Raw genomic sequence first — 26,171 nt, forward strand, 5'->3', positions numbered from 1 at the left:
GTATTTAAGAGCGTAATGTACGACATACGTCGCGTATTTTATAAAGTGTAATATATGTATATAAATTAATCAAATATATTTAAACAAATATTAGAGATACAGTATTTACATAAAGTTCTCTCACACTCATGCGAATACAACACGCACACAGCATTGTCCTACATGTGTTTATTAACATCGAATACAATCACTCCGTAACATGATTCCGCTATCCATACCTCAAGTGTATCTGTACTCGATCCGTTACATTACCAAAAATGGCTTTAATAGTATTTACTTCATCTAATCGTCGCATGATTTTAAGCTAAACTCAATAATACACAGCCCACCGCTGTAACATTTAGGTAGCAGCAACATTATCGCCGCCATATATCCTATAGTTTTATTAAAATGCGAGTTTAATCACGATTTTCGTTTCGTATGTCAATGATACGAAATCTATGTCTATATGATGGTATCGATGGTACCGAATATTCACATCGCTGAAAACTAATTATACGTTCAGTCTGCATCAAGTATGTCGTTTATCAGTTATTCAGTAAGTCAATTACTCAAAGTTACTACAATCCATATTATATAAATTATTATAACTAACATATTAAATTACATGCATACGTTATTTACATTATGTATATATTGAATTTCAATAACAAGTTACTGACTGAAAACTGACAATGAGAGGATATTTTATAGTTCGTGTGATTCGAACAACATAATTTTTAATCATGTGTTACGATTCATCGTTTATTATGTTTATCATTTTTTATTATTATTATAGTTATTGGTCACTTTTTCTTGACTTACTGATTCATTAACAATTTTCCGTGTACAGTCTTCTGATTCAATGCAGATACAAGACATATGACCTACCGACGAGGTAGATTAACAAAATTAAATTTCAGCTAGCAAATGTCATATTGCATACATAGCGATTTAATATTTTCATACTATGAAAAATTAGGAATTTTATTTGACCTAATGCCGTGAAGATGAAAAGAATTACTAATTAAAATGGAACTTAAATTGGAAGGGAGAGCCATGGAAGTGATGGAATTCTTGGAAGGGATTGAAACCTTGTTGATGTTTCCCTGATTCAGGATCTAATGGATCTTCTCCTTGATCAAATTTCGCTCTTTTTTCATCGTCAGTCAATACTTCTTTGGCAGCTGCAATGTCAATAAATCTTTTCTCTGCTCGTTTCTTCTCCTCCCCTTCTTGAAAATTATCGGGGTGCCATTTCTGCGCAGCTTTCCTATATGCTTTGATAATATCACGTTTAGATGCTGTTCTTGGCACACCCAAAATTTTGTAATAATCTCGTGATTCAGAAAGTTTTTGTCGTTGTTGCGCTTTATGAAGCCCTTGCTTCGCCCTTTGTAGACTCATATCAATCTCTAAAGCTTCTTTAAAATCTCTAATCGCTTTTGGAAAAATAATTTTTACGATATTAACTTATATTAACAAAACAAGAGATTCGTGTACTGTACAACGTGCACGTACAGCTGTACATAGTTTTCACGCGATTATCTCTTAAACAAGCCGTCGTGTGAGAATACTCGAGCGAATTAACAAGTCTGGAGTAGAGAGAGTAGTTCAATGTTTAAATCGAAGAACGAAATGCGTAGTTTGAAAGATAATCGCGTATCAAAGTTTAACATTTTAACTTTATATAAATAACACTTACCATCGTCAAACATCTCAGCAGCGAGATACGCTTCTGCCCTGTCGCAATATACCGCAGCTTCTTTTCTTATTTTTAACGCTTCGTGACAATTTTTTATTGCTTGACTTGGTTCTGAATTACCGGTATAACATTTACAAAGATGCTGATGAGCAATGAAACGCACATTAGCCACTTGCGGTTCAAGTTTAAGTACAGATTGAGCAGAGTCTATACAACTAGCGTAATCTCTTTCATTTTCGTACTCATTCGAATCTGTTAACAGTTTTGCCACTTTCTTAACTTTCTTATAAAATGAAAAACACTTTGAATGCTCCGGATCAAGTTTCAAACATTCTCGAATTTCCCTGCACATACATAATTTTAATTATACGAATTAAGATACAACGTGCATAATTTTACGTTCTATTCTTACTTACTTTAAAGATTCGTCGACTTGTCCAAGACGATAATGCAAGGTGGCCAATTTTAAAAATCCTTGCATATTATCAGATTGTAACTTGGTCGTAGAACGTACATCAGAAATAGCGCTAACATAATCTTCAAGCGCCTCGTAGCATTCAGCTCTACGTTCCCTAAGTTCAGCTGACCATGGACATACTTCGATAACTCTGGAAATTTGTTGCGCAGCTGCTGCATAATCACCGTCAACCATTAATCTGTCTATAACTAACAAATCTTCTTGGACAGGTGCTATTTTATATAAGGCATTATAGGCATCTGAATTCTGCGGTTCAACTGCTAACTATAACGAATGAAACAGAAATATTAGAACAGAATGGAAACACCGTATATTAATTATAAGTTTGTGTTTTTAAATAAAAGCGCGCTTACAACATCTCGAAAATCAGCCTCTGCTTTATCGAATTGGGCTTGTTTAAGCAATACATTGCCACGTTGTAATCTGGCGGAAGTAAAATCTGGCTTCAATTCCAAGACTCTATCAAGATCAAGGAGCGCAAATTTAGCTTTACCTAATGCTAAATAAACTGTGCCCCTTTTATAATATGTTAGATAGTTATTTGAATCTCCCTCTATAAAAGCAATATATATCAAGATTTTAAGAAAATTTAATATATATATATGTATATATATATCTTTTTTTATTTTTTGTACATTTTATTTTTTATAAATCTATCGCAAAAGTTACCTACAAGAAAATATATTAAAATAAACGCTTGCAAACAAGACTTACCAACAGCTGCATGATAATGTGACAGCGCATCCTGTAACTGTCCTTTTGCTAAAAACTCTCTACCTAATTCCAAGTGCCTGTCAATTTCTAATTGAGAAACACTCCCAACCACTGGAATACAAGGTTATTAAGTATTACACCGCAAAATACTTAAATTAAAGGTACCGTAGGTTAGGATTATTTACCATCCAAAGACAGATCCAATAAGACCAATAATAAACCACAATGATACATGACTGAATAAAAAACTGAGCCACGATAATATGAATATTTTAATACATAAGAAAACAAACTTGCTGGCTTTAGAAGCCTCTACCTAACCACCCGATAACGCAAAACTGTTCAGCCACGCCGCCATTGCGATCGTGGTCTTATACGATTGGTCCAAGTTACTCCCAACAGAATTGGCGTTTCGTCATCAGCGGTTACGATGTATTCCCTGTATTCCAATTCCAGATAATACACCTACCATATAAAGATACCCAACTAGGATTATCTGCTTCTTAAACTATAAATTTATCGCTAAGAGTAGTTTATCCTTTACCTAGACCTTGTATAAGTTAATGCTCTAACCTTTTGACCCAACTAAAAATTCTATTTATGAAAGTATGTAACGAATAGAAAATTGCTAAAATCAAGAAATTCGCGTGTGAGAATTCATTTAGAATTTATTTGCTTCTCTAAACATGTTCTTCCCTTCTCTTCTAGAGACATATAAAATAATAAAAATACGTACATGAAAATTATCTGTGTGTGGTCGATATGTATATTTTTGATAGTGATTTAGGATATTCTATATAAATTAATATTTTTCCATACCCATGAAAACTAAATATTTTATAGTAGTTTTCATCACGGATACGAAAGCGAGAACACACAGGTAATTATCCTACTGAAATTGCATGAATTAAAAATTGTACGGTATAAAAGATTATGCAATTTTTTTTTATGTTAAAATATAAAAAGTAAAGAACTACTGACGCATATTCGCAAAAAATAGTAAAACTGTAATGCAAAATATCTTGGCAACGGCTTGTTTGAAAAACGATGGAACATTTGAATTTTCATGCGAACAGCAGGGTAAAAAGGCATATAAACACGCATATAATGTATAAAGAGAGACTCTACACTGCATAATCTTTCCTTTCTTTATTATACGATTCATTTAATAGAATTCTCCTGTCACTTTGCATAATACTATAAATAAACGAATGAATCACTAAATGAACGACGTTTAAATAATATATGTGATCCATCGTCTCTTATGAGGTATTTGTAACAATATTGACACTCTACAATCATTCTTCGCGGAACACACATGTTGCTTTACCCAAGCGCAAGAAGCACATGCTATCCACAATGCGACCGTAACTTATTTACTAATGAACGTCAAGTGTATATATATTACGTATATATGTATATGTATATGTATATGTATATGTATATATCATACACTTTATAAGGTTAAGTTGACTTCCCTTTTAAATTTCAGACACTTTATTTTTATTACTTCATTCAATAGCCGTACGACGTACAGTTGTTTGCAGATTTTTTTCCTACTTCTCGTATTTTTCTCGGTTCACCTAATGTAGCGTGTAAATGTGCAATTATTAATTAAGAGACCGACAAAATGGTACATTCATCGTTCCGTTTCTTAACTCTTTCACACTTTTGCCATTTGCTCGCCATCTCAGTGAAGTAGATATATAGCAGTATCATTAGAGTTACAAGTGAATGATACAACGAGCGTCATTCGCCGTAGAAAAATGAAACACAGCCATTGAGACTCGTATCGAAAGCGCAACGTTATTGTGCTTTCTGTAGTTTGCTCTTTTCCTTCTTTACTCTTTTCTTTTCTTTTCTTTTCTTTATTTTCTTTTTCTTTTTTTTTCTTTTTCTTTTCCGCTCCTCCATACACGTCTTGTCTGCGTTCTCGATTCAACGACAAGCGACGCTTCTCGATTAAATAACATTCATAAAAGTTAGAAGACATTTTTTTTGCCATCCCACCTAGTTTTGCCCACGAAAATTTGCCACCTACGCGTGTGCTCTTCGTTTTCTATCTCTCCCCCTTCTCTCGTTCTCTCGTTTACTTTCTTTCTTCCCTCTGCCTCACAATCGTCTCACGCGCATACGATAACTCAATGCTTCTTTTTCTGTTTCCTTTGAGTATTAGTATCTTATCCTTTCTTTTTACCTTAAACAGAAAATTGCTCGAGGTAGACACACAATTAGCGTATATAAATCTTTTTGTTTTTCACCAAGAGCAAATTGAACAAGATTCGAGTTTTCAAACACGCGTAACGTAAAAAATTACGAAAGAAAGAAAACTATGATCTACCGCACGCAACAATTTTATTCGGTAGCAATTTACGTGTACCGATTATATTTTCTTCTTTTGTTGACATTGTTGCGTGTTGTACAGAGTAACATATGGCTTACAATGTTTCTCTCTCTCTCTCTCTCTCTCTCTCTATCTATCTATCTATCTATCTATCTCTCCCTCTCTCTCACTCTCCCTCTCTCGCTCGTATGTGTGCTTTGTAATTCTGCGCATTCTTTTCGTAATAATGATTGCAGTCACAGTCAAACGCCACTTTTTTTTTACATAATATGTAACGATTACTATTCGTAGCCCCTCACATTTCTTCGCACTTTACACTTTAATTGATCTTTGTCTAATCATTCCACTCTGCGTAGATCCATAAATGTTTTCTAAGGCTGCTCGTCCGATATACTTTAGAGGACCAAACAATATTTAAAGGTATTTGTACCGTACAAATGTGACTGTCCTTTCGAGAGATGTAACATAAAAAATAAATACTTAACACACGTTAATAAATAGTCTCGTTTATTATACCACTTTCCTATTTCCTCTAAAGATGCTAATACGTCCTAAATCATAATACCGTGCTTGAATTTATACATTTACCAGTTACGAAACGGTGGACATCTGACTATCGCACAAATATATTTATCAATATTTGTTTTTTTTTTTTTTGCTTTAAATATGAAACATACGACAATAGCTACACATCGTTTAGATTCGATCACGATACTCGAACACCTGTTGGTTCACAATATACGAAAGGAAAGAGGAAAAAAAAAAGATAATAGTACACATGGAATTAATGACATTGTGATTGCTCGGCGGTCAACATCACTCTGTTATGTATAAAAATAGCGTTATAACTAGGAGAGAAACAAGTATGAAAATACTTTCGTGTATAGTTGTTACTTGCATAATCTCTGTCCACCACATTATTCGTAAATGAACATATTACTTCCAACTGCACAAGACTAATAACTTACACTGATACATCATATGTATTCGTTGCCTGAGTGAACGATTGGACGATAGAATCCAGAATTTCTCCGATTTCATATACATAGCTATGGAAATTTCAACGGGAGGTCTGTCTACAACAGAACACTGTCAGAGACGATTGCGGGTTTTTATCGATTACGAATCTCGCGAAGAACGGAGAGGACAGGAAAAAAGATATATAAATATGCGAAAGGAAAAATTCGGGATAATAGTGTCCAAAAGTCACCTATTTTCTTTTTTTTTTTCCTTTTTTTGCTTGTTTTCGCCTATCGCAGTAAAACAACGCAACGCAATACAGCAAAGCCGTTATGCAAAGTTTGCGCATATAGTACCACCTACGAAATCATACGTAAATATTTTTATCGAAAGGAGATGAAATAGTAGTAGTAGTAGTAGTAGTAGTAGTAGTAGTAGTAGTAGTAGTAGTAGTAGTAGTAGTAGTAGTAGTAGTAGTAATAATAATAATAATAATAATAGCAATAATAATAATAATAGTAATAATAATAGCAATAATAATAATAGTAATAATAATAATAATAATAATAATAATAATAATAATAATAATAAAAACAATACGAACAATAGCGATAGTGGTACTAGTGATAGTAATAATAGTAATATTACGGCATGATCTACTATCTCTTAAATAGACTAAGGTCTAACTGAACAATTGTGCCGTAAAATTGTACACTATATTAACAGAAAAGTGACCGATCACTTTTCGTTGTGAATTCTTCTTGTAATGTTCTTGGCAGGGCCTCCGAGTTGATAAACGGACTCGACGATAAATCAATCATATTAGAATTTGAAACCACGCGCATCAATGGTGGTCGGAAGCCAACAATATTATTCGTATAACACTATTTGAAAGTTCTAGTTGAAATAATTATTCCCCGTCAAAGAGGCATTCACACCTTGGTCCACTGTCACACGGCATACGATTCACGCACGCGATTGCACTATAAATCTATTAATATAACAGGTATAAGTATGACATGTCTAAAAATCCTGTCAGTTGTCACACAAATTGAATTTGTACTTTTTCTCACATAGATTAGGTAAGAATCCGACATGTTTGCACAAAAGATATCGACATTCTATAAAGCCCTACCAACATCATCAATCAGTAATGACGCGTTCCGCCGTTATTATCTATTATTAATGCGCGTTTATTTTAAGTAGAAACAATGCCCCAAAAACGTGTTTTTAGGACTGTAAGAGGCTAGCGTTCAGCCCTCCCCGATCGGACAACAGCCACGTTGTTCTTGATGTTCTATTCACTTTTAACGACTTAATATTTCCATTCTCTGCTCAAACAACTGAGCTCATGCTTTCCGGACATTCAATGCCGATTAATTCGTACATTTAATATTTGTATTTCGTTAAATTGTTCATTTATCAATTAGCATGGAAATTGAATGTCACAAGATCGTTCGGTATCACAGTCGTTTTTCAATTATTTTAATGTTTATGTATTTACGAATATTACTTAGTATGTATATATATATATATATATAGCGTACTGATAAATACAGTTATAAAATATGAGTGCGCCTTTATGCATCCTTATTTTCAAAGGGCCTGCTTTTTGTATATTTTTCTTCCTTTTTTACCCCCTTTTGTCTTGTAAGGTTGAGCCAACAAACAACATAATGTATTTTTGCTCTTTGTTCTTATCTCTTTTGAAGTTCCCTTCTGTAACTGCAACCGTATATTTTTACCCGTTTTTTCTTTTTTGTGTTCTTTTTCTTTTTTCTCTTTTTTTTTTTTTGTGTGTGTGTGTGTGAGCTTTCTCGTTCTAGAGCACTCGCATTCAGTATTGCGATCTAAGATTTTGACCACCGTACCAATTTTACAGGACAACGTCTTTGTTACGTTTAGAAATTCTAATTAGAGTATGTTAAAATTCAGGTACAAATATACCTGACGTTTGCTGAAAATGTTCAGCCTACTCTAAATACAATGACCCAACTTTTAAATAAAATAACTCTTTGAATCAAAAGAGTTACAGAAGCAAGAAGTTTACAGCATCAGACTTTTAAACTTACTTATATATTAACAGGACGTGACAGAAATATAAACGAGATTTCTAAAAGTACCTTAAGACGTAGCCTGTGTGTCCTTTTCGTAACATCAAAGCTCTCGACTACTGAACACTTAACGCGATTTAGTCGATTAAACCATGATATCGCCGGCGCAACGTCGTCTGTGTCTGGGGACGGCAAAACAACAAAGTACCATTCGTCGCTGGACTATAGTAAATTTAAAACAGGTATCGTGACGAAACCTATGGCGATGGCGATATGGCGTATCGTAGGCGCCTAGTCAAATATAGATGCGTTAAAAACGAAGTAAGAAGGAAAATGGCGCCACTGGTATTAAATTAAATTACACAAGGTACTGGCCATTCAGGCGAGAATAATAAAGCACTTGTGCATTTAAAGCTCTATGATTACACGAATCTAGACGCCACACGATTCTCGAAGATACGCCCACCACGTCCTTCAAAAATTTTAATAATGAAGCCACAATGAGCCCCATAGTCTCGACAGGAGTTCTAAAAAATTTCACTAAGTTTCTTCTCACCTACTACGCTTCGTATCGTTATACCGTAGCTAGGCATTAACGACTGTTCGATTTGATTCGTTAATCGATATACTATTTGTGTTGTTCAACACGCACGGCAACGAAACTTTGCATGGATCCTACATATCTCTCCAATAGCTGACAAATCCTGATAACTCTTTCCCTTCGAAACGAATTCATCGTCTTTGGTATCGTATGATGAATCCCTTTCACAGTTCCTAATGCTGAAGATTGCATTCTGGATTTGTCAATCGTGTTTCGTCGCACGCGAATAAAAGTATTTATGGAATTGAATAAACACAATTATCTCTTTTCTTTTTAGTTTGAAAATTGTAGTGCACAGGCAGTCAGCGAATGTGATTTGTTTATACGTGATACTGTCTTTTCTTGTGTATACGTATACGCGCGCAAATACGTGCGTGTTGTACCCGATGTGTATGTCGTACGTGTCTTTCTTACATATATTTGAATTTACGTGTACAGATAGTAATAATGGTAAAAGTGAAAATAGAAATGGCGATAATGATTTTTACTTGTCCCACCAATCAGGATCATTACCGCTGACATTGTTAGCAGAACTATTATACGGGCTGTTATAGTTACCTCCGTAATTGCCATAACTTCCTATAAGAGAAAGAACGATTTATACGAAATTTTCATTAAATTACGATAATGAACATTTACGAACCTCCGTAACTGCCAGGCCTATTGGAGGAACCATTATTACGGGCAGATCCGGAACTTGGTGTTTGACGATAATCTCTAGCACCAAACCCACCGCTAAATCGGCCTTTGGTACTCCCAGCCCGACGAGATCCACCTCCAGAATATCTCGCTTCAGAGAACATATCGTCTAACCAAGGAGGGAGTTCCTGATTAGCTTCGATCAGAAGAGATACCAAATCGCGCACCAAGTTAATATTCTTGCTGTTGAAGAATGACGTTGCTAAACCTGTCGCACAAATTACATTTGTACTATCATTAAACATCGCACAACAAAGGGTAATAAATGCCTGTAATAATAAATATATCATAAAGTAAAAAAGACGAACCTAAATTTCCCATACGACCAGTACGGCCAATTCGATGAACGTATTCTTCGACATCTCCCGGTAAATCGAAGTTGATTACGTGCTTCACATGCGGAATATCAAGCCCACGGGCAGCAACGGCGGTAGCAACAAGTATCGGCGCTTTACCAGCTCGGAAGCGACGCAAAGCTTCTTCTCGTTCACGTTGTGTTCGATCACCGTGAATGCTAGTCACCGGATATCCCATATGATGTAAATATTCTTCCAACATATCTGCACCTTTCTTTGTTTCCACAAATACTAGAGTCAATGACTCAGCAGCTAAATTAAAAAGATAATTGTTAATGTTATACATGTAAAGTATACAAGTATTACACAATGTTTCGCAATTTCGATTACGTACAAGAATCTGAGTAGTTGCCAGCTTGAAGAAGGTCAAGCAAATAAGAACGCTTATCATGTTCTTCCACCCATACAATTTTCTGAGTAATATTTTCAGATGTAGAACCAACACGGCCTACAGCTAAAAAGATATAGTTACTGAGGAAGTCTCTTGCTAACATTTGAATTTCTTTCGGAAACGTAGCTGAAAACATAAGTGTCTGCCTTTCCCCAGTAGGAGGCATTGTGTCCTCCTGGACTATACGTCTTATTTGTGGCTCGAAACCCATATCCAACATACGGTCTGCTTCGTCCAATACTAAATATCTGAAAAGAAATATTAAACATTATACACTATAAATTAGACGTTCGAGATTAATAATAACACAAGTTTTATACATACCGACAATTATGCAACCCAATTTTACCTCGCCCTAACATATCTACAAGGCGACCAGGTGTTGCAACAAGAAGATGACAACCGCGATCTAATTCTCGCATTTGATCTACAATGTTCGAGCCACCATAAACAACAGCAGGACGCATACGTGATCTATATGCGAATTTCCGCGCCTCGTCATATATTTGCGTAGCAAGCTCTCTTGTAGGTGCTAGTACCAGACCAAGAGGGAAATGTTTACGCTTTCCAGAAGTGTTGGCTGGAGGTGCACGTGGCCCGCTTTCATAAATCTGATTTAATATTGGCACTAAAAAGGCCGCTGTTTTACCAGAGCCCGTTTGGGCACAGGCCATAACATCACGGCGCCCGATAATAATCGGTATCGCATATTTCTGTACTGGCGTGGGTTTATCATAACCAGCCAAAGTAATGCTATTCTTTATTATCTCCGTCAGCTTAACTTCGTCAAACTATAAGAAGAAGTAAGATCATAAGATGCGTAAAAGTTGATACGACTCATTTCTAGTTATAAACTATATGTGTGCAATTCAATTATATGCAATTTTAAAACTTACAGATGTGATATGTGGAGGTATGTTATCCCCAGTAGCCTCAACTGGGATATCCTCATATTTACTAAAGTTAATGCCAGTATTGCCACTACCAAACAGCTCCACCTCCAATCGCTCGTCTCTTGAAGTCGGAATTGTCCAGTCGATTTCAGAGTTTGTTCTACCTCCCTCTCTATCGTCCTTCCATCTACCACCCATTCTGTGATCGTTTCTGCTCTCTTGCCAGCGATCGTTTCTAGGTTGATCCTGCCAACGGTCATTTCCAGAATTAATTTGGCGATCTCGCTCTCGGTCAGAATTGGCATATCTATAATCTCTTCCATTTTCTTGATTGGCACTACGTCTGTTGCGCCCACCAAAATTCCCGAAATTTCCAAAGTCGACATCACGAGAGCGTGTATCTCTGTAGGCTGAACCACCTCTTCCCCTATCACGATCTCTATCCCTTTCCCTTTCACGATCGCGATCTCTTCCTCTATCTCTATCGGAATATGGTCTTGAGTTGGAAGAAAAATGGTGATCACCGCCAGAAGGCGCGTTGCCTGTGGGCAAATTAATATTACAGTCCTTATCTTCTCTTTATTATTATTATTATCATTTTTTTTTTTTTGATTATTAGACGAAATCGTTTAAATAATAAAACTTTTTATAAAATAGCACTATACAAAGAAGCTCTACTGACTCATATATCTTTTCAGTAGCAACATTTTTTAGATATTCGTCCAATATTTGATATTATATTTGGGTGTTTACAATACAAATTCTACATACATACATGTATGTAGATGTATAACATAGTAGAAAAATCAACAGAATCATTTCAAGATATGATACTATGTATATACGCACATGCAAATTAAAAATAAAGCATAGATATAATGTAATAAGAATTTAGAAGACTCACTTCCAGACTTATTTCGCAAATGCGGTGCTACGTAGCGACCCCCACTTGGTTGGCGGGAGCCCTGCAAGTCCAGACCAGCTAACTAAAATATAAAGTACAAATATTTTTAAATCTTCTTTATTCGTAATATACAACAGTAATGAGCAAACTCTGGATTTTTTGAAAATATAACACGTAAGTACTTTAATATGAAATTATTTAAATGAAATTGTCTAAATTATGTCATATATGTACAGCATGTACATCATTGTTTACAATTCTTTTAATCATGCCTATTTACTTCCTATTTCTTTATCGCTATGAAAGGTTTGGTTATCATCTTGCACTTCACTGACAATTTACATCACGGTTTTTAGTAGCCAAGAGACTGATACGAGAAATAAGTAAAATATCATATTGACAAATTAAGTAAAATACAAAAAGTAGCAAATAGATCGTGTTTAACATACATGAACATAAATAATTATAATGATATATATATAATAAGACAAACTAGTCTTTGATCTAATATACAAAGTTGATAAAAGATATTTCACTGAGGTCAACAAATATTATTCGTCACATGTTACAGCAATAAAGACTATAATGACAACATATAAAAGAATCCCTACGTTCATAAAATAAATGTATAGTGAAAAGAAATTTTAAAATGATGTAGCACTTTTTAACAAAGTCAATTTATTTATGAAAATAGTATATGGATGAAAGTAAATATGAGATAGCTAATAAAATTTATTGTTTGATTGACACATCAACGACAGATTTAGGTTGCAAATTACTTTCTATTTTTAATAACAACCGGAAACAATTATTAAATATTTTGTCAATTTCCAGATCTCAATCTATGTACGCGTTTATACAAGGAATCAAAGACAAAATTAAACAGCGTCCGATTGATGAAAAAGAAAAAAAAAGAAAAAACAGACCTAACTATCGAAACAAAGTAACCATGGGAAAGATGTATCTTAAATTTAAATACTAGGAAACAAACTATTTGATATTTATACGCTGTCATAAATGTTACTATGTATGTATATATGATAATATGTAGAAATTATTTTATAGGGTATATGCCCTAAATTTGTCACTAAAATGTATGTATCCTCTTGTTCTTATTAATAGAATATCAAACATATTGCTCGTCTTTATTAGATAATGAATTATTTACTGTTAAATAAGCAATTATTAGTTTAAAACTCATATCACATCTATGACAAATTTAAGCAGTGTGGATGTTGTTCCCTATTCCTTAAGCAAATGGAGCTTTTACATCCGGTGTACCCTCAATTTTATACGGAATTATGTATTATATGTAATTCATCTAATCATAAGAACTTGAACATGATAGAAGAGCAATGTTAGAATGCGTCACGGCACGAGGTTTGCTGTTCCCGGAATTGGTTGCCGCCATTACAAAGCTGTACGTCACAAACCAACCCGACGATGATCCAAGTGATACAAACTTTTTAATGTAGGAAAGATGCAAGAATGATTGATTCGCAGAAATGTAGGTTACAAAATAATACTTACGGACAGTCACGCACGATTATATGAAGAAAATTTTTGCGACGGTATAAGACAACAAAAGATTCAGGTAGAAAGGATAAAGGAAGAAACGGTAGATTGGAACAAGGCTTGGCCTGTCAAAAATATAACAAAACCGTTAATTTTCTTTACCTGCTGCTCTAGACCTGATCCATTCTGGTTGGCTGCATTACTCATATTACTCCGCCTCGGTGCGTATTTTTCGTGGCTCTGCCGCAGAAGCTCTTTAGCTATTTCTCACCTAGGCAATCACTAAGCAAAAAATTTCAATTGTTCGTTCCTTTTTTCTTTCCTTCCGTTTCTTGATGAGCTAAAAACGAAACTCGTCGACTAAGTCAAGTATTTAGAATTACAGTTTCTGCCTGTCGATAATTCGGTACAAAGGAAATTCGAATACTGGCTACGATGAAAGGCCTCTGGCCACACTTGACGTCGACGCAACAAAAATGGCCGAGCGCCGAAATATCGCTAGCAAAATGGCTGACGACTAATATCCGCCGGATATCGACGCAACTAAAAGAGCATACTTTGCTGGACAATTTTCTGTTTGTTTACCATTCCTACTATTCTAGCGTATTAAAGTTTGGAACAAAATTTACGGCTTACACATGATGTTAGAATGGAATCCACGAACACATTGTATTACTTTTCTAATTTATTATCGGTTGGCACCCGTGTTCGACATATTGACTACATCCAAATTTCCAATACCAAATTGTTACGCCAAATTCAGATTCCACTATTAAATATACTAGAAAAATAAAACTATAAGATTACTATTCAATACTTTTGTAAAATAAATCTTTCGATGACATGAATCGAACGGCAACGTGAATAATATTACGATAGAATGATTTTTTAAAACATTTTATTGTATAAGTCTCAGGGTTTAATCAATCTTTAATCTAATCGTCTTTCTTAGTGTCGGTCTTTCCACCACGAATTCTTCCTGTACGACGAGCAGCAATAAGACCGATCTTACGACCAGCGCTAGTTCCACGTTTAACTGTGGATGCTTTACCAATATGTTGATGGTTACCACCACCATGAGGATGCTCAACTGGGTTCATAGCAACACCACGAACCTGTAAATAAGAAAAGATATTACAGACCCAATACCGTGACGCCACACCATATTATAGATATCAAACTGCAGGCTTGCTCAGTTCAAAGATTTTCCACAACAAATTGTTCAGGTTTCAAATGTCTAAAAACCATCATCGACAAACATTTTTCTAATAAAACGTAAAAATCTGCACATATTGTATTTAGTAATGTAAAAGATAAACTGTACCTTAGGCCAGCAATTTCTCTTCGCCTTGTATTTATGATACGCTCGACCAGCTTTAAGGATAGGTTTATCAATACGTCCACCACCAGCAACAATACCAACCATTGCTCTATTGTTGGATGGTATAACCTTTTTAGCGCCAGATGGTAATTTCACTCTGGTTTTCTTTGTATCGGGATTATGAGCTATGACCGTAGCATAATTTCCCGAAGCCCTCGCCAATCGACCTCTGTCGCCAGTTTTTTCCTCCAAATTACAAATAATGGTACCTTCAGGCATTTGACCAACAGGCATCACATTTCCAATTTGGAGATTCGCTGCAACATAAAATATTCTATATTATTGATTTATACCAATACTTTTTCCATATTTCTTCCATTTATAAATAATTCAATGCATTCTAAATAATATATCCTGGTTAAAGTTCTTCGTCTACCTTTTTTCCCGCAATACAAAAATTGTCCGGTATACATTCCTTCGGGAGCAATAAATAATTCTTTACGGGTTTTGAACTTGTACGGATCTCTGAAATGAACAACAGCTAATGGTGCACCACGACCAGGGTCATGAATGATATCCTGCAAATGCAATCATTCTTAACAGAAGATAGTAATAAATTTTTATAGTATAATTTTATAAAAACGCATAATAGTGTCAGAAAGAGCCTCTAGTAGCTATTCATCAGATGTCTATTCAGAAGTAGACAAACTAGAATTCATCATGAATGTGAATATAACTTCTAAAAAGTGAAAATACAGTAGGAATCTACAGTAAAAAGGAAAAGTGAAAAAAAAAAAGAAACAAAACAAAGTTAACTGAAAATATTATAAAATAAAAAAATTGAACGAACCTTCACAACACCTTTGATGTAACCATGTCTCTCGGAGAAATCCAAGGAGCGAAGTTTTGGTGCTCCCTTTCTCCTTTTTGTATGGGATCTGAAAACAGATCCAGCTCCTTTACGCTGAGCACGAATCACTCGACCCATGGTTTAAATCCTATACACAAAATTACATAAAACGTTAAATTATTTTGCTCTTACAATGCTAGAAACAGTGAAAAACGTGACACTATCTGTTATTCTCGTAGCGTAACAACATAACCTCTAAACGATACAATCAACATTTAACTTAATTTCCTTCCTAAAAACTAAAATATTTACAGAAACGTCTACAAAATTAACAAATGTGTTCTAATAACAATTGTTTTATAGCAGATGCATTTTATTTTCATAAATTTAAGAGGATTTTAAATGTAACATAATCACGCGTCACATACCGACCGAACCAATATCGAACAGAGAAAGACACAACCGGAAATCACATCAACGTGTAAAGTTTAAATTGGTTGCACTGAGTGCCCCGCTGAAATGTTTGATTTTAAAAATCGAAATGTATCTTTGGCGAAACGATACTTGGTATAGATTTTATTATAAAAATAATAATTTAATAATTGTTAATTTTATAGTATTAAGCATTTATATACTTCTGCTCTGTGTGTGCGTGTGTGTGTGTGTATATATATATATATAGAAACTCTCACTTGTATTAGTTATCAATACCAAGAATACTTAGGGAAACGGATGTTCCGACTATTGTAATGCAAGCATGCAAAATGTGTAGACGCGTTTGCATAATATTCTCAAGTTTAGTTTTAATTTGTGTGTGTGCTTTAATTTTATCAAAATAATTTAAATGAAAAAAATAATTGTATGCTCATTCACTGCTTTCCTTTGCTTTTCGCAAGTTCATGTTTTAGGTAATATTGAAATATTTTCTTTATCAACAAAATTTTACGAAATATGATTTTTCGTAAAACTTAAATTATTCCAACCAAATTATACCAATTTAATTTAAAAGCTGACACATATTAATGATATATATCACAACAATAAAACTTTATCACTATAAAATATATGTATGTGGACATCAATTTATCAACTCATACATCCTGTAATAAGGACCGCAGGACTTAACTCAATAAACATGATAGTGTTATCACTAAAAGTTTATTTAAATTACGCTCTTTTATTAAACGAAACATGCTCATTAAATAAGGAAGTAAAAAAGATCATTATTCCGTTTAGAGACTGATTCTTCTGCACGTGGAAGATGAAATTAATGCCACGAAACAGGAACCACCGTGTTTCCAACTTAATATTAATTAACGACAAGAGAATTACAAGATGCGAAGATTGTAATGTAAGATTTTTGAACATATTTACAGTTACGTTCCCGAATTCTAACGATAGATATCCGGCATTAACATTTTCGTACGTGAGGGGCGGTTTCAGTAGAGGTTCTGCTTGTCAGTATGAGATAAAGGATATAATTGAAAGGAAAATAATACAAGTTGTATCGATTCAATATAGATTGGGTTCATTTGATAATCAAACTACAAATAAATACCTACATTAATGTAATTATTATAATATTTATTTTCATTGTATAATAGTAAGACAGAAAAAGTACTTTTTCATACATTACGTTACAGATTTATGTTAGGATTTTTAAGTTCCTGGACGAAGGAATTACCGGGTAAAATAATGGCATATTCGACATTATGCTAGTGGTTAAATAAGTGGAAGATTATATAGAATATTTTGATGAACATCAAAGAAAGAATTATAGCATTTGGTCATGGTACAGGAGCTAGTGCTGCCTTCACGTTCGCATTATCGGAATTATCGAGAAGTAAATAATTGTATATACAATTATAAAATTCTCATAATGATGCTCTATGATTAAAAAATTTCTATAACGAATTTTAAAGAACGAAACAAAAATCAATGATTTGATAGAAAGTACAAAATATGAGAAATTAAAAATTATATTTTATTAAAATTAAATTTGTATAATTGTTATATTATAATTTAAAATGTTCAAAATGGATGTGATTAACTGTCATTCTTTGGTACATCCTGGAACAATTGCAGCATTTCTTCTTCCTCTTTTTCTTGTGCAAAATGCTCTTTACTTACTTCAGATATTCTAGAAATATTTTCCGAGCTACGCTTAATATCTCCTGTTGTATTCGTATTTTCAATACAAATACCGTCAGTTTGTTTAATAACGTTCAATGATGACATTGATCTCGGTATTTCTGTATCACTAAACACGACTGTCGTTGAAGCAGTTTCATTTACTGATTCGTCAGAAATTTGTGCAGCTTGTTCACTTTCTATAATATCTTTATTCTGTATTGTAACTGTTATTTGTTCTTTTATCGTGTTATCTTGTTCTTTTACAATATCTTTGTTTGTTTGTGTAATATGCAGTTTATCTTCAGTAGTATTTTCTGTCCCAGGTTCAACAATTTCATTATGATGTGAATTTGTAACTTTTAATTTTTTATTTGGCGATGGTTCTACACCTTCGTCTGCGATAGTTTCAACAAAAGGTGAAAGTACGTTTTCCATTGTGCTGTGTCCTTGTACAATTTGTTCATCGGTGACAAATTCCTTTTGTATTGTCCTGAAAAATATATATAATTTCGATTTAAAATCTAAATTATAGAAAACTATTCGCCATTGACATTAATATTCTTAGGCAAATATATGAACACTTAAAACTTACTCTACTTGAGTTAGTTGAATAGGTGGAGCATGAGGATGCGTGATTTTTTCAAGTTCGGCCAATGCCACTTTGGCTTCTTGAATAATATCTAAATTATTATCATTCAAAGCCATTTCAAATATCTCTAGAGAGTATTGCGTAGGTAAAGGCGTTAAGGAATGTGGATTCATTTGCAGAGCTCTCAATACTCTAAATAGTAACAAACGACAGTGAGCATGTTCTTTATAAAATTTTTGTTCAGTTGTGCTCAAATAACAGTCATACAGCAAAGGTATTACAATATTTTGTATAGTCTAAAAAAAAAAGAAAAGAAACAATTATTACATCCAGCATCAAGCTTTATAACAAAATATGAAAGTGGAAAGCTTACCTTAAAAAATGTTTGTTTTAAAAGAGTTCCACTATTGAAAAATACATTTTGCAATACATCAAGAGCCACTTTACATACATCCGTATCCAGATAATGCTCTTTATTAGAAGCAATTCCATTACTCAAATGTATACCCTTCTCATATTGACTATCTCGGAGACGCTTCAATGCTCTTTTTGATAAATTTTGTGTTTTTTGAATCTGTGACACCAATTTATCCGTTAAACAAGTCAATTAAGTTTGTATTATATCGAAATACAATTAAATTTTTGTTAAATGCTATTATAAACTCACAGTCAATAAAACACGATCTTTTTCTGGTACAATATCTTTTAATATAGAAGAAAGATATTCATCCGCAACTGTCTCTATACCAGATAATGAATTAGTATTCATTAACCAAGAGTTAAGACATTTATAAACAGATATCCTTACATTTCTAAATGGTTTGTTTCTATTAATCGTTATCTGGTTTTCTAAAGCATTCTCTGTCCATTGCAATGTTTGAAGAAGCAGTTCCAATATCGTCGATCCATACGATACTAACTGTTCTTTAAATCTACATATTTTAAACTCATATAAATTTCATTTTAACAACAGTTTGCTATTTCAAAATTATAATATTTTTACCCATTTATTAGTGAATTCAAAACATTGAATAAAGCAATATGTAGTTTTGGTAAAATAAGATATAAAATCTGTTCTTTGACAGAATTTTGATTTTTTATGTTTGACGGTTGTATCGCTAATCCTCTACATAAAACCTTCAAGATCTCATGCGGTAATACTGAATTTTTGTCATCAACTCCGCTATAAAGTTTAGACTATTTAAACAATCTCCTTCTAATATATTACATACAAACTAACATTTGTAAATTATTCTCTTACCATAACATAAATGATAAATAAGAACACAAGTTCGAAAATCTTTGTTTCTGTGTAAAATAGAATTGAATGATATTCTCTTCAGATATATTAGGTAATTCTAATTTATCCCATATGTTCACATTTTCTAATTCTGTCAAGTTTGAAAATAATTCATCCATTATTACATGTAAGCTATTGCAAATAAGCGCTTGGTTATATATCCATCCAGTATAATTTGGTTTCGAAGGTGGAGGTTTAAACGAACGCTCTGTTGCTTTTGCCAGAAGGGCATAGCATTTTGCACTGGCGCAAACCAGATTTTCTTGCGTAGAATCAACTTGTAGTAGTATAATTTTTTTTATAGCCACCTGAGATATTAAAATATTTCACACTAAATAAATATGTCTATACATCACTTTTCTGCGATAGTAAAGAAGATCGGCTACCTGAGAACGTTCACAAACTTCTGGATATCGATGTAATAATACAGCAATTAAATAATACACCGGACCACATTTCTTTTCTGTACTCAAGTTACTAATTACATTGATAAGCTGCTTTACATTTTGCATAGATACTTGTTTTTGTATCTCAGGAATATCTTTTGATCTGATAATCAGTTGTCCAAGAACTTTACAAGAAATGGATAACTCCTGTGGCATACTATGGATACTATCTAATACTTGGGTAGCTTTTGACATCCATAGTATGCAATATTTTAAAAGAATATCTTTCGAGCATTGTGGTAATATCGTGTCCAAAATTAATAAACCTTTACATCGAGATTGTGATTGATTTAAATAGGTATTTACAGTCGATACAATGACATTCTGTACTTTTTCAACCTAAAAATAGAAACGTACATTGTATATTATATGGTGTATTTGCGTTGAAATTACGATCGAAATGTATTATTTTTCAAGTGTAAGGTTATGTTCAAAAATATAATTTTACCTCTTCTACATCAAATGGTATATCTCCGTTAAAACATATTAAGTGTTGCAAGAATTCTTCATACTCTTTTGATTCATGATCAAAAAAATTAATTAATTCCATTATTGTTGCCATTTTATTTCTATAACGATCCACGTGCTTTCGGCAAACTCACAAGTGTGGTTAACTATAAGGGAATCTAGCTATGAAGTATGTATAATATTTTCTATGTACAATACAAGAATCCCATGAGTACGCAATAACTATATTTAACTATAACTACATTTTGCATTTTTAATATAATTCAACGTCATTGAAAAGAAATCAAAAATTTAATTTTTAAACATAAAGTAGTTATTATGTATATTTAAAAAATGTACATATTTGGTTCAAAAAAAAAAAAAATACATATATGTACATAATAAATTATGAAAAAACATTATTATATTTTAATTATACTTTAAAATAAAAATTCATATATTATTATTTTATATATATATATATATACATGTATAATTTTTTGCTATATTCGTACAAGATGAAGATTAATTAAATCACAGAACTGAATCATCGATACTGATATTAAATATCGTTATTACGATCGTTCACTTTATTATATCTTGATATCTTTTGTTTAAATCTTCATCTGTATCTTTGGAAATCTAGATAAATCGCGCGCTCAGAAGCAGTTAGAGCGGAGTAAATGACGAGATTCTTTTACGCAATGTGATTGGCCTCAATTGTAAAAGGAATTACATATTATGTAATTTTGCGGTGTACTCGGTGACGACGATTTAAATATTTCTTCTTCTCTCATGGGTGTATACGATCACGCGAACCACGTTTTACGCTGCTTTTTACATTAATCTCTCCGCTGCAATAAGAGGAATAACTTTAACGTAAAATACAGTTTTAAATGTTTGTAACGTTTAAACGTATAAGATAATGATATAGATTGTTTTCTAATCGATTCAATTTGTTTGATAAACAATCATAAATATTAATTCTATAGCTATTTAATTTCAGGATTCTTGCATTAATTAACGGATAAAATTAAAAACCAGAAATAGAAGAGTAAGTGAGATATACATGTATGTATGTACGTGTATGCATGTACGGTATATGTATTAATAAGCGTTTGAAGCTAATTTTTTAATATACTTTTTATAATGTAGTATAACTATTAAAAATTTCCTTACTGTTGTATAGATGATCTAAAATGTAAAAATATTCTAAAAAATAATTGGCTGCAGTTACAGCGAAATAAAAATGATAAGCGGATGAGCTATGGATGGAACATAGGCGAAAGATAGAACGTTAACGTAAGAATAAATTTATTTTCCGTGTCAGTTGTTGAAATTAAATTGTAATTTATTATAAATTGTATTATTATTCAATTGTATTTAGCATTTCCTTTGTCTCTTCTGTTCGTTAGATTTCCAATGAACAGTCTGAAAATAGTATAAGATACGTCCCAGTGTATTTGGAGTATACCTACGAGCATACCTACGAGTGTATTCGTTTCCTTAAGAGTAGATTTCTTTTCATCTCGTTTTTTCTCTAAAAATTTTCTCTTTAAATTTCTCTTTAAATAATATGATTCACACCGTTACGAGACTATAAAAAAAAGGATATTTATTAAAAACCGTAATAACGGAGAACAAATAGGAACGGAAAAAGGATAACTAATTTGCGTAAAACAAAAAAAAAAAAAAGAGAGAAAAAAGCAAAGTAGCCGTGTAAACAATGAGGAACATAAAGTGGAGAGGCATTGAGACGTGGTAGCTGCTGGGTATTAGTGTGGAAGGTAAAAATCGAGTCACAGGTATACACGGTAATAAATAGAAAAAAAGATCTGAAAGGAAACAAGGATATTTCAATTACATTCACGTGCGTATAGAGAGGTTGCTACATAGGAAGAAAACTGTGTTGAGCCCTAACGCCTACCGGCCATCCTCCTGCCTCATCAGGACAGCGTTGAGTACGAGGCTTTCCCCCTCCTGTTGGTTTTGTCTTTCCTCCCTCTCCTTCGTCGGCATCCTACGTCCTTCCTCTCGCCATTCGGACTCGCTCCTACCTCCTACCTAGCCCCTAGCACTCGTTCCTCGGATCAGTTCCCCTACCTACCGGTGTCCAGTTATGTTGTGGAGAACGTTGCTCGGGCAACAATTTGTTTGGACTTTTGTTTCGGGAGACGTCCCGTAGAATCGTTCGTTCGATAAAGACGTTGCGGACTGTATCACGTTATCGATCGTGCGTTCAGTGATCGTGAAAAAGTACACTCGGTCGGTTTTGTTTGATTTTTTAATAATCGTCCAGTCCATTTACATTCCAGACCCACGCGTGCTTCTCGATATACATTTGCGCAGGATCTGGTGTGCTTGGTGAACAGATTTAGGAGAAAGGTGAAAATATTTTTCAAGAAGCAACGTCGACGGCAGTTTCGATAGGATCTCTAGCTGGAATTTTCTACGATCGAATCAGGAATGCGGCGCGAATCGTTAGCGGAAAATGGACATTAAAGAGGTACATACGTAAGTATAGCGAATAGCGGATCAGAACCTATGTATGCACACAGCCATATTGAAAAGGATCGGTTTCCGAAGGAGATTTCGTGACAGTTAGGAAAGAAAGTTTCGGAGCGCGATTCGTTTTCTGCCGTTAGTGGCTTCTTTGCTTCCTTTACGGTCCGTGAGAGAGCGGACCCACCTTCTGACAGGTGGAATGCGGCAACCTAACATAGCCGTGGGGCCCGACAATCGCGATCGCAGCGACGCGAAGCGACTTGTTCAGGTATGTGCCTTTGCTTTGCCCGCGACTCTTGTCTTTTGCCTTTTCTTCGTTTTGCTTTACTTTGCTACTTTCCTTCCCATTCCTTTCCTTTCCTTTCCTTTCCTTTCCTTTCCTTTCCTTTCCTTTCCTTTATCGCGCTTCTTTCGGAAACGCGATTCGCTGGGAAATATTAATTTTGGTAGATATATCGGTTCGTTTAAAAATTATGCGGCGAAGTTTAAGGAAAATTTAAAGGTAATATATTTTCGTAGAATTATCATATTTTAGAATTGTATCACGTAAACAGAATATACACCGTTTCTTCGGGTGATTTTCTGTCATTTAGTCGATAGCCTCATGATCGTTAATTCGAAAAATTCGTTTGGAAGTTGCGAACCCGATGAGAATCTTTGGTCGTTAATGTGTAATAAAGAAAAGAAGTGCGTGAAGAAGTTAGCTACTCTTATCCATGATACGGGAGTGAAAGTAAAAGATAGCGTTATGCCAGAAGTAATGGAAGTAACAAAAATAATAAAACGAAAGTAATAGCAAGTATATATTTAGCTGATGTTCGCTACTTGATTTAATTCTCTTTTCTAAAATCTTCTTATATCTCTATTAATTGTAAAAAAAGAAAAAAAAGAACGCAGCTTCTGTCGCACGAAACACCCTATATACGCTAATATACACGCAGCTAACGCGTTATTTATTTATCTAATATTCGACCATTCTCGAGGTGATTATTACAAACATGGCCTTAATGACACAACGTCTGACTTGGTCGCTTTATGAGTTCTCGCGGTCACCGTACACAGCAATTGCTGATGCGCTAATATCTAAACATGGCATAACAGGCACCTGTTTCATCCGCGGAATGTACACGCAAAAAGTGGTGAATTACGTTATCCACCAAGATTATTGCACAGTACGTAAGAAAAGTGAAAAATCGATTTTCCAAGTGTTGCAAATATCTCGAGGCTTTTAGAAACGATTGCTCTTTAAATATTACGTTAAACTTCTTTTCGTTTCGTGCAATCATTTTTATGTACTTCCAAAGGCTCGATGTTGTAGCTTTGACTTTCACTCGTTGCACTACTTTCACCCAACCTGAAATGCGTAAGAAAATTTCGAAACGAAAAATCCTACTGATATTCTTGACGATATTACGCTTCGTTTCATTAATTAGGGCTACAATGATTTCGAAGTTAATATTGGCTGGGTTAGAAAGTTGATGGCGAAATTTGAAATTTTAAAGGCGATGTAGTATTTTCATTGACTTATCATTTTATATATATATATATATATATATATATATACATATATACACACACACACACACACACACACACACACACACACACACACACACACACACACACACACACACACACACACACCGATCCTTTCCATGACTTTTTGCAATTCATAAGGAATCTTATACTGTACGTTTCGCTATTTCAGTGTGCTGTTCTAAGCAGATTATTAAACCATGCTGCGTTCCTTCAATCGTTACATGACAATTCATTTCAATAAATAAAAACTGTTGGAATGTTGGGTTTTCGCTCGGCATCTCTGCAACGCGATTTATTCGTAGTTGTATCGTGGTTATTTCAGCGCAGCTTTGGTGCTTCGGTATTCGCATAAAACATAGAACTATCTCTCGTGTTTAATTGTTACTCACTGTACGTGGAGGTAGCAGGTACTGACACGTTAGACTACCAATAGTCTCAGTGGTGATAAGAGAGGTCCATGCGCCACAGACTGTTAGAGCCTTGAGCGTGAGTACCACAATGCAGCCTTCTCTCTAGCAAAACGAGAATACACGTGTGCGTCGTTTAACACGATAGTAGTCGTCAATGACTGCAACAATAATAAAAAGAAATTAATAATAGAAGGAGAAACGCAAACATTTAATGTTTTGAAAGGATATTTATACATGAAATTGGAATATCAGTTACATCGTAATATTAATGCGACAATAATAACATCGATAATTCATTCACTTTGTCTTGACATTTAAATTTTCCCTCGAGAGATACGTACATATATTATCGTGTCAATATTTAGCTAACATACTTGAAATTTCCGCTGTTACAAGAAAACTCTATCGTATTTGAACATTCTCATATCGCAGAATGTGAGAAAAAGCAAAGGAATTAAATTGTTCAGAATCTGTTTAGAGTTACTTGTTCTTTTGGTGGAAATCGTTACAACAAGGCGCGTGGTCGTGCTAACTGATGGGAATTTTCAAGGACGGAGATGGAAAGTTGTATCGGTACATTTTTCGTTATTCTCAGAGGATCAGAGAGCTTCTTCAGAATGGATCGATCGGCGAATTTAGTACGGATCATATACTTGGAACGAACTAGACGTGTTATCTTGTAAGCAGTCTTGTTAGGTCGTTTATACGTTGTACGTTGCATGATAAATCCTTTATCGTAAACTCACCTCTACGATCGTTATACCTTTTTCGATCGTTTCCATTTATATTCTCCGGATGTCAGCGTGTATCTGAATATGTAAGCGGAGTATCCGAAGAAGGAATGTACGTACTATGCAAAAGGTAGCTTTTAACACATTTTATCTGTTCATGTATGTTTATTAAACTGATTCGCACAATTTTACGGCATATTTTTCTTTTATCGAAAGATTTTCCAATGAAATTAAAAAAGTTCATTTGTTCAAACTACTTGCAGTTAACTGTTGGCAATTAACAGCTTTCGTTCCCACAAAAAAGCTT

The 26,171-nt window shown here is 34.0% G+C and overlaps 5 protein-coding genes across 7 annotated transcripts in view; 1 reads left to right on the plus strand and 4 right to left on the minus strand.

The window, feature by feature from the left end:
• Nucleotides 1-53: 53 nt before the first annotated feature.
• Nucleotides 54-3,846, minus strand: P58IPK (dnaJ homolog subfamily C member P58IPK). The gene is made up of 6 exons (XM_033337780.2): nt 3,062-3,846; nt 2,877-2,987; nt 2,516-2,715; nt 2,101-2,426; nt 1,685-2,028; nt 54-1,421 (listed from the first exon to the last, which is right to left on the minus strand). The coding sequence occupies exons 1-6, from the start codon at nt 3,108-3,110 to the stop codon at nt 1,003-1,005; spliced, it is 1,449 nt and encodes a 482-aa protein (XP_033193671.1). The 5' UTR covers nt 3,111-3,846; the 3' UTR covers nt 54-1,002.
• Nucleotides 3,847-4,355: 509 nt separating this feature from the next.
• Nucleotides 4,356-14,097, minus strand: bel (ATP-dependent RNA helicase bel). Its single transcript, XM_033337250.2, has 8 exons — nt 13,756-14,097; nt 12,079-12,160; nt 11,178-11,716; nt 10,606-11,072; nt 10,225-10,529; nt 9,843-10,142; nt 9,479-9,742; nt 4,356-9,414 (listed from the first exon to the last, which is right to left on the minus strand). The coding sequence occupies exons 1-8, from the start codon at nt 13,798-13,800 to the stop codon at nt 9,320-9,322; spliced, it is 2,097 nt and encodes a 698-aa protein (XP_033193141.1). The 5' UTR covers nt 13,801-14,097; the 3' UTR covers nt 4,356-9,319.
• Nucleotides 14,098-14,474: 377 nt separating this feature from the next.
• RpL8 (ribosomal protein L8) lies at nt 14,475-16,343 on the minus strand. Its single transcript, XM_033337251.2, has 5 exons — nt 16,193-16,343; nt 15,765-15,912; nt 15,351-15,492; nt 14,918-15,231; nt 14,475-14,708 (listed from the first exon to the last, which is right to left on the minus strand). The coding sequence occupies exons 2-5, from the start codon at nt 15,900-15,902 to the stop codon at nt 14,529-14,531; spliced, it is 774 nt and encodes a 257-aa protein (XP_033193142.1). The 5' UTR covers nt 15,903-15,912; nt 16,193-16,343; the 3' UTR covers nt 14,475-14,528.
• Nucleotides 16,344-17,323: 980 nt separating this feature from the next.
• The window catches only part of LOC117158521 (proline-, glutamic acid- and leucine-rich protein 1), a 43,215-nt gene continuing 34,367 nt past the window's right edge, over nt 17,324-26,171 (minus strand). For both annotated transcript variants that reach the window (XM_033337498.2, XM_076618483.1), the window contains exons 2-10: nt 25,113-25,291; nt 20,681-20,846; nt 20,173-20,571; nt 19,748-20,094; nt 19,490-19,669; nt 19,154-19,418; nt 18,860-19,060; nt 18,490-18,782; nt 17,324-18,387 (exon numbers count right to left, since the gene is read on the minus strand). In XM_033337498.2, the coding sequence (XP_033193389.1) occupies nt 17,811-18,387; nt 18,490-18,782; nt 18,860-19,060; nt 19,154-19,418; nt 19,490-19,669; nt 19,748-20,094; nt 20,173-20,571; nt 20,681-20,794 (2,376 nt within the window). In that variant the 5' untranslated portion in view covers nt 20,795-20,846; nt 25,113-25,291 and the 3' untranslated portion in view covers nt 17,324-17,810. The remainder of the gene's footprint in view (nt 18,388-18,489; nt 18,783-18,859; nt 19,061-19,153; nt 19,419-19,489; nt 19,670-19,747; nt 20,095-20,172; nt 20,572-20,680; nt 20,847-25,112; nt 25,292-26,171) is intronic.
• Nucleotides 22,773-26,171, plus strand: part of LOC117158452 (uncharacterized) — a 64,320-nt gene continuing 60,921 nt past the window's right edge. The window contains exon 1 of one of the 2 annotated variants that reach the window (XM_033337339.2): nt 22,773-23,193. The gene's annotated coding sequence lies outside the window, so the exon portion shown is untranslated. The remainder of the gene's footprint in view (nt 23,194-26,171) is intronic. The other variant, XM_076618496.1, reaches the window with a different exon arrangement.

Source organism: Bombus vancouverensis, chromosome 5 (genome assembly GCF_051014615.1).
Source record: "Bombus vancouverensis nearcticus chromosome 5, iyBomVanc1_principal, whole genome shotgun sequence".
Classification (NCBI taxonomy): Eukaryota; Metazoa; Arthropoda; class Insecta; order Hymenoptera; family Apidae; genus Bombus; species Bombus vancouverensis.